Source organism: Mytilus edulis, chromosome 9, assembly GCF_963676685.1.
Source record: "Mytilus edulis chromosome 9, xbMytEdul2.2, whole genome shotgun sequence".
Taxonomy (NCBI): domain Eukaryota; kingdom Metazoa; phylum Mollusca; class Bivalvia; order Mytilida; family Mytilidae; genus Mytilus; species Mytilus edulis.
The window spans coordinates 34094958-34107201 of record NC_092352.1 but is presented as its reverse complement, the minus strand read 5'-3'; the positions used below and the strand labels follow the sequence as shown (position 1 = coordinate 34107201).

Here is a 12244-nt window from a genome sequence, read left to right as displayed (position 1 = left end):
AAAAAAGTTCTATGAGATAGAATTTTAAAATACATTGTAAGACGATAGGTCTTATTACATAATTTAAGAAGATATAAAGCAAAATGGGGGTCACCGAACTTGTTTTATTGCTACAAGAGAAAATAAAAAAAATTCCCTATTAGTCCAGTATAATTTTTTTACTTAGAGTTATCTCCCCTTAAATGGCTCATTTAAAAAAAAAATTCTTTATACAAAACAAAATGATATTTGTGTAAATATTTTTGATAATACAATAAATCATCAAGTTTTCCTTATCTAAATAAACAGTTTTATAATTAAATTACAAATCTGTCTCAAAATTTGCAGATTTGGGCAAATAACTATACCGATTTTGTACTGTGATTGTACAATCCAAGATGGCGGTATACCATTGTACAATCCAAGATGGCGGTATACCATGTATCTACCTTAATAGAAAATAAACGAAGTCGTCTCTTATGTCGTAAATGTATGGGTAAATTTGGTAATTTATACAAATCTAGTAACTAAATTTTAGCTGTAATACGCTTTAGTTCTTTAACATCCATTCATTCAGCACTTCTTTAAAAAATAGAAGTAGATTTGTATTATGGTGTTTTTTGTCAAGTTAAATTACTCTTTAGAAATGTGTATCATACAAGAATAAACCAATTTCTATTTCAGTACTGTGTCGTCTGGTCTGAACGCAATGTCTGCGGCACTTCTACAGGATATCATTAAGCCATGTGTATCATCATCTCTAACAGACAAAAGAGCAGCAATCATTTCAAAATTCATAGGTGATTAATTACAAAAAATAAAAGTGGGCATTCTTTAAGGCTTGACATCTACCTTTAATTGAAAGTAGAAGGATGATCAGCCATGTGCATACAATTGGCCTTTGTGAAGTTTTCTTAACCTATCAAACAATATCCTTCAGATTTCATACGACATTTAAATGTCAAATATTACATTATATTTGTATTTTGTCTTGCATCATCTATAAGGTGTACTATGCACAATAAAAATACATGTTCATTTTTCCTTAAAATTTTATTCTGTGTATTTCAAATCAATGTTTACATAAATGCTTTGGTATTTTAAGCTTACATTTCACACACTAAATGTCATACATTATACTGAACATAGATTTGAAGCAACATAACAATTTTATACAAACCTTTTCGATACGTATACGTCGATCTGATCCACAAAAGTGAATAATGAAATGCTCTGGTAGGAGGAAGATTTAAGGAACACTATGAAACATTTGTAGGATTTTATGTACGATCGATGTAAAAAAATTGGAAAAACAGAAAGCACGTAAAACATGCCAGTAGTATTTATTGTGCAAAAATGAATTTCATTCAATTATTACATTCTTTCTTGTACACCGTTCCGCACATTTAGTTAATTTTGATATATGAAGTGTATTCATAAACCTTTTTAATGGATACAATATTAAATGAAAAGTAATTCCTTTTATATTTTTTAAGGACACATCTTATACATTTCAGTACTGGTTCTCGGGATTGTATGTTTGTTCTTTGTATACTTAGCATCAGCCATGGGAGGCGTTGTCAAGGTAATGGTTATTAAAAAGGAGTCTTAACTCTAAGTTAAAAAAATAAACAGATTACGGTACTGAACAAAAATTGCGAGTACGTCTTCTAAGACATTTATTGCAGAAAAACCTTAAAAATTAAGTGGTACATTTGATTTTGATTTTTGTACCATAAATAGTAAAATCACAAAAGTACTGAACTCAGAGGAAAATTCCCTAATCAAATGGCAAAATCAAATGATAAAACGCATCAAACGAATGGACAACAACTGTCATATTCCTGACTTAGTACAGGCATTTTCAAATGTAAAAAATGGAGGATTGAACCTTGTTTTATACTATTTGAATGCAGACATGTAAGATTTATGAATACTTTTATTTAATGCTGAAAAGTAGAAAAACTTCAGTAAAGGAGCTGTATAATTTATTGTTTAATGATTTGATATTTTAATCATATATATTTATAAGTTCCAGTGTGAAAGTGTGTATGGTCAATTACAATCACGCTTGAAATCTTGTGTTGCGACCTACTAGAACCATAATTACCTGCTTGTGTCATAAAATATACATAGGCGATTCATTATTATTCTCATACCAAAGTAGAAGGATACCATAGGTTTGCATTCCATCCGTCAGTCCCGCAAATCGGTTTCCATACGTTTTTTTTTTTGTCACGCTTGGAGATATTAATTTGATATTTTGGATATGGTTTAACAATGGCAGCTATATATCAAGTTGGACTTTTGTTCGGTTTGGATGATTTTATGAGCAGTGTTTATATGGTCCTCGAAAATAGAATATTAACGCAAATAATCAATTTTCTATCCTTATTTTTTGTAAACTCTGTAATCACATAAGCAACACGACGGGTGCCACATGTGGAGCAGGATCTGCTTACCCTTCCGGAGCACCTGAGATCACTCCTAGTTTTTGGTGGGGTTCGTGTTGTTTATTTTTTAGTTTTCTATGTTGTGTCATGTGTACTATTGTTTTTCTGTTTGTCTTTTTCATTTTTAGCCATGGCGTTGTCAGTTTGTTTTAGATTTATGAGTTTGACTGGCCCTTTGGTATCTTTCGTCCCTCTTCTATAAGATATTGATTTGATATTTGTTATTTTGTTTTATTGTGCTAGCATTTTGTTCTTGTACAATACATTTTTAACCGGTAGGGACTATGCATTTCCATGCAATACTTTCAGAATGCTTGTTGTTCGTTGGGTTTAAGTTTTCGTTTATTTTGTTGCCCAGTAGTCAGCACTTCTGTGTTAATTGAGTTATCATTGATATGTTCATAATAATAAATTAATTGTCATCAAAACTTCGAATTTTTTAAATACTACGGCTTTTCTACCTAAGGAATAGATTACCTTGGCTGTATTTGGCAATACTTTAGGAATTTTTGGTCTTCAACTTCGTACTTTTTTGGCCTTTTAAACATTTTTAATCCGAGCTTCACTGATGAGTCTTTTGTAGACAAAACGCGCGGCTGGCGTAAATATCTAACTGTATCTTTGATGAGTTTATTTGTAAGGTTCTGAAAAGTTAAAATTGGCCATACCGCGGCATCAAACCCTAATTTCCACGAAAATAAAATCCACGAAATAAATGTATTCACAGTAAAATCCATGTATTGATTTATTACTAAATAGAAAGTTGGTAGTAAATATATTTCTGTCTCGATTAGATTCAGATATCGTCGGAGACCGTTCCTGTTTGTGTGAATTTAATGTTAAATTATCGACCTTGTGATACTGATACGCATTTAAATGTATAATTTCAGGCTGCTGTATCCATGTTTGGAATTTTGGGATCGCCTATTTGTGGCGTGATAACCTTAGGAATGATATTCCCATGGTCTAATACTAAGGTATTTCACGTTTTCGTATCTTAGGATATATATTTAAAATTGTCTATCTTTAACAGCTATGTAATGAAAATTGTATTTGATACTATGGCGTCGGTATTTTAGGACAGCCAGAATAATTAAAAGCAAAGAATATCTCGAGTTTTAATGAAAACACTTGTTACAGTGGTTTCAGCAGACCCATTAAATAAAGGCAACAGTAGTATACCGCTGTTCAAAACTCGTAAATCTATGGACAAAAAACAAAATCGGGGTAACAAACTAAAACTGAGAAAAACGCATTAAATATAAGAGGAGAACAACGACACAACATTTAAATGTAACACACACAGCAACGGACTAAGCATTAGACAAAATCCGATGAGAATAACCAATATAACATCAAAACCAAATACATGAATTTGGGATAGAAAAGTACCGTGACACGTCTTATAGTAATGTGAATCACACTCAAATATAGGAGAAAACAAACGACACAACGTAAAAATGTTACACACACAGAAACGAACTATGATATAACAATGGCCTTTTCCTGACTTGGTACAGAACATTTTTAACGAAAAAAAAATGGTGGGTTGAACCTGGTTTTGTGGCATGCCAAACCTCGCACTTTAATGGTATTGTTAAATATAACATTAAAATGACAACATAATAATACAGGACTGCAATACAAATAAATAGGAGAACGTATTAGGCAAAGAAACACATGAATAATAGATAACAAAAGGCATCAGGTTTAAAATTCAATACGTCCAAAACGCGCCACGTCCACAGAAGACTTACCAGTGACTCCCAGATATAAAAGTTCGAAAGTCACAAAAAGGTACCATTAATATATTTGAGAAAAAAAACCTTGACGAAAGTGACTAAGGATATGGTCACATCTTCTTCTTCCGACGGGCACTTGAACCGTTTACAAAGCGGATGTACGATAGGTTGTTCTAGATGTACAACTTCTGATTTACGTATATTCATAATGACGACGTCAAATACGATTGCTCTTGCAAACACAATGCAACACTATCTGCACTGCACGTCAAGAACAATTGCACCATCTCTATAAAAGAGGGACGAAAGATACCAAAGGGACAGTCAAACTCATAAATCGAAAATAAACTGACAACGCCATGGCTAAAAATGAAAAAGACACAATAGTGCACATGACACAACATAAAAAACAAAAGAATAAGCAACACGAACCCCAGCAAAAACTAGAGGTGATCTCAGGTGCTCCACAAGTGGCACCCGTCGTGTTCCTTATGTTAAAACAAATCCGGTATAGTCTAATTCGGTAGGTCACATTCATGAAAGGGAAGGGGATTGTAGTTACGACGTAAGGAACATATTCGATATCATTTGTGAAACGATTATTCCATAACGGTCAACCAACTCGTAATGGCGCCCGTAAAACTTACAAAGGGAAGATTTCAACTTCACCTTTAAGAACTCTTAGTTTAATAGCTTCCTTTTGAGCAGCAGCCCTTTATCAAGAAAATTATTATAGGAAATGCAAGCACGGGAATATCGTATCAATTGGGAGATATATACCCCGTATGCAGGTGCTGCTGGAATGTTGCTACTTAGAAATGGAAAGTTCACAATTTGAAAGCTGAAATCATCTCCTTTGTCGTAAAGTTTTGTTTTCAACCGACCCTCATTGTCAATTTCTAGATGTAATTCAAGATATGATGCCGACTTAACTGTATCTGTAGTATTCTTTATCTCTAGTTCGGTGGGATAGATGCGTTCCACATAGTCACCAAATTTTGAATTATTTAGTGAAAGAACATCATCTATATAGCGGAAAGTAGAGTTAAAAGATATCGCTAACTTCTTATCTTTCTTTCTAAGAAGTTCCTGTATGAAGTCAGCCTCATAATTAGAAAGAAACCAATAGACAAGAAGAGGGCACAAAAAGGGGTTCATAAATGGCCAATTGCCAGACAACGTTTCCGTCCAAGGTTACGCAATATACCTTCATTTTTAAGTGGCAGTAAATATTTACCCGAATTTCTGCCCGGACGGCGTATTAACTACCATCTGTGTTGTATTTATTGCTAATCTATTCTCGTCCTTGACAAACATGAAATATTTGCCACTGAATGGAAAGCAACCAACAATCAATCAATCATAAAACGTTTAGTACAAGTATGTCGACGCGTTTCGGGTACACAAGATTCAGAGGTAAATGATTCAAGTCTTGAAGAACATAAACACAAATCAAGTGCTACTGCATTGAAAATAAAAAAAAATAAAATTGTATTATATAGGCCAATTATCACCAGTAACACCAGTGATATTAGTTTTTCTGTAAAGAAGACTGTATCTTGATTATGATACGACATTCGTTCTATTGCCAAGTGAGAAAAGTGATATCAAAATTCCAGTTGACGTTTTTTGTCTGTCTAAATCAAAACGAATTGTAGCTATTTTAATTATTTTTCAGGGAGCTTTTGTGGGAACAATTGTAAGCATTGCTATGATGCTTTGGATTGGACTTGGCTCATTTTTATATAAAATATATCCAAAATCTCCTTTGTCTACTGAGGGATGTATGAATTACACATCTGAATTTGGCAATTACTCAAGGACAATGTACAACTTTACAGCATCGGTAGATACACAATACAATTCTACAGCAGCGATAGAGCCGACAAATAACAGGTTTGAGGTTTGGACTGTTTAAACAAATACGAGATTTCATAGGACCTTTTAATTTGATCTTCATACTTAATGTTTATAGAACAATGTAATGCACAAATCCCGACAAATTTCCCTCTGATTGACATGCATATCTATAAAATTGTAAATCACTGACTACATATTTTCTGTTTGATGAATTGTAAATATAAAACCTGGAAAGCACAAGGCTAAAATGAATTACCTCAGAAGTTTTTTTTAAGGAACAAACGAAAACTAAGAGATTTTGATGAAATTTCTAATTATGCTTAAAGAATGAAATCAAATATTCAACAACTTTTTTTTTCAGTAACACAATTTTTCCACTGTACGACCTGTCATTTGTTTGGTATAATGTTCTGGGACCGGGAATAGTCATAGTGGTGGGTCTTATTGTCAGTTTTATGACAGGTATGTTAATTACTTGCTTTTTACTTTTTTTTTTATTGTTATCCTCAATAATTATGTTGATAATGACATCGAGTAAATGCGACTACCAAATAAAGGTAACAGTAAAACGCTGTTCAAAAGTCTTAATTCGAAAACACAAATATGGTAACAAACTAAATCCTAAAAAAACTCTTCAAATAACAAGAGAAAAAGAACAGAACAACAGATAACAGCAGCAACAGATAACAGCTGTCATATTTGTGACTTGGTTCAGGAAATTTTAAGAAAAAACTATGGGTTGAACCTGGTTTTGTGTCTAGCTCTTTCTTGAATTGGAACTATAGTAACACTATTGCATGCTTCTATTTTTTGTGCTATATTCTCTGCGTGTAAAATGAAATGCAGGTAAAATATTCAAAAAAAAAAGTATTTCTAATATTGTGTATGAATAATAAATCTGTCATCTATATATTCCGAGGTAGTAACTATATTTGTCTTTATTGTCAAATTTGTTATGCTGTGGTAACTTTATACACTAATAAAATGGATATTCATTGTGATTGCTAATAAAACACAAATAACATGTAAACTTTCGTCATATACCATCTAACGTTACATCGTATTTAAGTATCTACAAAAATATGAGAAGACGTGGTATGAATACCATTGAGACAACTCTCCATTAAATATATGTTTAGATTGGAACGTTTCTTATGAATATTAAACACACAGTTTATATGACATGAGGGTATTTCTTCATTTACTACTTCAATAAATGATCTGACCTGTTTGTAGAAAGTGTTTCGGCTACAGGATAAGACAACTCAGAGTTCATGAGACTTCTTGAATGATCGAAAATTCGTACCTTTAGTATCATAGATAGTGAGCATGTATATAATTTTCTTTGAAACAACAAGTTATAGAGACCCATTAATACATATACTAATTATCATTAACACAGGTTATACAGATCCAAAGTCTGTTGATGCACGGTTCATTTGTCCAATATTTGATGTTCTATGTCCATATCTACCCGAAAAGATACTCAAACCTCTACGATTTGGAATAGTACACAAAAACGTAAGGTTTAGTTATATAAATATATTTCAAATTAAAACAAAGATTGCCCTATTAAAATGTTAGGTCTCTACTTTTAACATTTCGATTGTTTTATTTTATTTGCCATTTTGATGCTTTTCATAGCTTTTACTCATGCTTAAAAATCGTCCTCTGACCCATAGTGGTTAATTTCTGTGTAATTTGGTCTTTGTTGAATGTTGTCTCATTGACCAAAGAGAGGCGAGAGATACTTAAGGGCTATTCGCATTTATAAGTCAGTAATGATCTGACAACACCAGGACTAAAAGATAAAAAGCCCAACAGACACACAAAACGCCGGATGAACTACTAAGGAACGGCAACGAAATTTGAGCTCCCGAAAAAAGAGGATATTACGTTAAATTTTGGAAGTAATTCTGAATGAAAAGTGGAACAGTATTCAGTAAAAGGATAATTCGTTAAAATGCAATCTTAGTTGATCAAAAAACAATGCCAACTTAAAGAATATTGTGAAAATTGTAAATCAGCGATACCTTTATCTTGACGAGGTCAACGTAGCACCGTCTCCAATAGAAGCCTATTGTTCTGAAGATTGCCTTAAATATATGGCGCCTTAGATACAATTCCTTGATACTTTAATACCGATATATGTTTTGATCAACTGTATGTGAAATACAATTGAGAATGGAAATAGGGAATGTGTCAAAGAGACAACAACCCGACCATAGAACAGACAACAGTAGTATGTGAAAGACTTTTTGTGAAATAATAATGTCTGAATATAGTTTTGACACCAAACTGCTACGGTTCTGAACAGTTTATTAGAAGTTGTTCGAGGTCTTCAGCATCGATTCGAGAAGTTTGAAAAGAAAATTAAGATATTAGATGTTATGCAATGCATTGTTAACTCACTTGCCTATAGAGTTATTAATGATATAATTTATCGTGTCCTTTTGTAGCTGTAAAAAAAAAAAATCCCAAAAGGTACCCATATATCAAATACAAACGTTAAAATCTTCTACTACCTTCAAGAAATAAAAATAAGAAATTCGAATTGAAATGCATTTCTGAAATAAAAAAACAATAAAACAATATTCACATTTATTTTCAAATAATTTTCATAGAATGTAAGGAAAGGATGAGTTGAACTAAATAAATAGGTGGAGACTACCGAAGTGACATGATAAATTCATAAATCGATTACGCTGTAGCGAAAAGAAGAGTTGCAGAGCTTGAAATTGTGAAAATAAGGATTACAAGATCAACAGAACGGTTGTAGAACATTCTTTTGATCTCCTTCACTATTAGTGAAATCATTAGTGTCGAGATACAAGTATCAATCTTTTATAAACAACCAAGCTAGTATATAGACAAAAATACTAGGATTTACGGCTTTGGTGAACCACTGTTTTAATTTGTCTATGTCTTTTCTTTTTGAATTTTTCATAATTCTTTCAGAAATTTGAAATTCAGCATACATTGTCTACAATGATTAAAGAACCACAAAACATTGTGCTAAATGTAGACGACAAAAATGACGAAAAGGAAGGAGAAACCTTATTACCGGTCAATCTTGGTGAACAACTGAATGATAAAGAGACGGTGATTAACAGGAACACTAATGGAAAACACTACTGAAATATATACATATATATTATTTATTATATAAAGAAGTGCATATGATATTAAATATAACGCTTCTTTCGCTTTGTGAGAATAAACCCATGCTCTAAATCCATTAAAGTTTGTTTGCACATGCGTATATTGACTACTGCAAAATAATGAACTTGATCAAATTGGCATGCATATAATATATTTCATTTACTGAAAACACTTCCAAACTCTTAAATGATGCACATGTTGTCACTTATTCGTTTATTATGACTGTAATGTGTTGTAATTCGAAATTGACATATTTTACCTAAATACAACAAGCGTTCATGCTGGCTGTTCAAAACTCCTCCCTCTGATAATTCATATTGCCAACAAAAAAGGGAGGTTCATGGAAGAGCATACACATCGGACATAGACATTTACATTAATTGTCCTAATCAGAATCCAAATAATTGATGCAAGCTATACTTAAACTTAATTTAATTTATAAAAGCAATATAATATCTTTGTTGCTATATGGGGCAGAATATAGAAAGATGGAGATAGACTTAACACCTTCAACATAAGGAACTTGCGTAGAATCTTTAAGATATTTTGGCCAACTATGATATCCAACGCAGAACTGCTACAAAAAGCCAACATGTGCAGCATAACCAACACCATTAAGAACAGGAGATGGAGTTGGATAGGTCACATCCTGAGGATGAACCCATGCGTTGGACAGTTCACACCCTGAGGATGGACCCATGGAATGATTGTAGAATCGCCTAAACATGGACACCACCAGGAAATGTAGGAAGACTAATAGAAACTTGGAGGCGATTGGTAGATATGGAAAGAACAATTTGGATGGAGAACATGGGGAGAAGCACAACAAGCAGCAGCAGACAGGCTCAGATGGAAGACTTCCATTCGCGCCCTATGCGACACATGGCGCTAACGGGAGTTAAATTAAATTAAAAATACTAGGCATTATATTTGTTTTATTTTAGCACTCACTATCGCTCGGGTAAAAATAATCACGAATATAATGCCTGCCAATGTTAAAACTACAATAAAGTATAGCTTGTATTAATTATTTCTGAGTTCAGTTTTTTTAATGCTACATTATATTTAGTGTTGAAGTAAGAGCTTCTGAAAATAAATTTTGGATATAACTCAGTGGAGCATTTTATAACTTAAATTGTGAAGTCCCGATGATGAATGAAGATAAAGAGAGACTTCGGTTGTTATTCCTTTGAGCAAAGTTGATCTTCGATGAATTAGGCTATTTCCTAAAAGTCTCTTTAAGCCATAAAGCTCAATAAGTTTCTACATATTTTTACAACCTTGAATTTCAAAGGTCATAGAGTGAGTGTTCCTAATAAAGGTAGACAACAAAAGCGCCAAAACAATTTTAACGGAAAGTCCCTAATCAAATGACAAATTAAAATCAAAAGCTCACACACATCAAACGAATGGATAACAACTGTCATATTGCTGATTTAGTGCAGGTATTTTCTCATATAGAAAATGGTGGATTGAACCTTGTTTTATAGCTAGCGAAACCTCAAACTTGTTAGGCAGTCTCGTCAAATTCATTTATATTGACAACGATGCGTTAACAAAATAGACCCCAGACATAATAGGTAAAAATTGAAAAAAAAATATACAGCAGTCAACATTGTGTTATAATCTTAAATCAATAAAAAAAAAAAAAAAAAAAATATGCAACAAAGACGCACAAAATGGAATATTAGCAAAAATTAAAAACAAGAATGTACCAATTTACCAAAGTACAATAACGGGATGTAAAAGTACAGAGCCACGTCCTAAATGTATCAAAGAAACAAAGCAATAAGGAAAGACAATCATACAAACTTAGTTTTACAATAGCACAATAACGGGATGTATAAGTACACAGCCACGCATTATGTATCGAAGCAACACCAAACGGCACATACCAAATAGCGGTTAATTTTCGCGGGTGCTAAATGGCTCCCATTTCAAGGCAATCACATGTTTGTATATATATCTATGTGATCTAGATTAAAACAGCCCAAACCCAAACTAAGTTATTAATATACTATACTTATTTATTAAGATAAAAGTTTATATTAAATCTTAGTAATATTAGAAATATATATGACTACTACACAGAAATATGTGCTATCTACTTACATGAATAAACCACACAGCATGCACATGATAATTTTATCATAAACCCTTGACAAAATAGGTATTGTAATTTTTCTTATATACTGAGCCAAAAAAAGTTTAGCAACAAAATTATGATATTTTATTTTATCACAAATACTTCACAACATGATTTTAATGAACATAAAATTGAATTATAACAAGTCTGAAGTAACATGAATGTTTATTTATCACTCAAATTCACTAGGAATTTCTTTGAGTGGAGCGCAGAATGGTCAAAATGTGTAAATGGGTGTTATCAAAAGTCATTATCTAGTCCATGCTCCACGTGCATCGATGACGGATTGGCAGCGTTTTCGCAATCAATCGAGTATTATTCGAATTTGCCGTTGCCTAATCAGTGAATTTTCAAGTTGTTGTAAATTTTGGAAATCACCATGATTTTCATGGCTTTATAAATATTTTGATATGAGCGTCACTGATGAGTCTTATGTAGACGAAACGCGCGTCTGGCGTACTAAATGATAATCCTGGTATCTTTGATAACTATTCACGAATGCGTCGGTTCAACAGATCCCAAACATGTTCAATTTGATTGAGGTCTGAGGATCGACTTAGCAAATCAAGAATGTTGTTCATTTGGAACACATTCATCGTCAGACGAGCAGTATGTGATCTTGCATTGTGTTGAAAATGGAATTCATTGTGATTACGTTGGGCAAATAAGAGGAGAACAAAAGGTGACAAGATGTTAACACTATATCTCCTGGCATTCAATATCCCACGAACAATCACTAAATGTGTTGTACCACCATAATGAATTCCTCCCCAAACTATCAAACTGCCACCACAAAACCGATCCTTCTGTAGCACAGTGCTTATAAAAAAGATGTGGAATGATTGTTAATGAGACAACTCTCCACAAGAGAGAAAAATGACACAGAAATTAACAGCTATAGG

General features: G+C 32.8%; 1 protein-coding gene across 3 annotated transcripts in view; it reads left to right on the top strand.

The window, feature by feature from the left end:
• Positions 1–9296, top strand: part of LOC139488197 (sodium-coupled monocarboxylate transporter 1-like) — a 58581-nt gene extending 49285 nt beyond the window's left edge. For 2 of the 3 annotated variants that reach the window (XM_071273652.1, XM_071273653.1), the window contains 7 exons: positions 664–779; positions 1497–1564; positions 3323–3409; positions 5853–6070; positions 6396–6496; positions 7437–7555; positions 8993–9296. In XM_071273652.1, the coding sequence (XP_071129753.1) occupies positions 664–779; positions 1497–1564; positions 3323–3409; positions 5853–6070; positions 6396–6496; positions 7437–7555; positions 8993–9172 (889 nt within the window). In that variant the 3' untranslated portion in view covers positions 9173–9296. Of the gene's footprint in view, positions 1–663; positions 780–1496; positions 1565–3322; positions 3410–5852; positions 6078–6395; positions 6497–7436; positions 7556–8992 lie in introns of those variants that run through there. The other variant, XM_071273654.1, reaches the window with a different exon arrangement.
• Positions 9297–12244: the final 2948 nt, after the last annotated feature.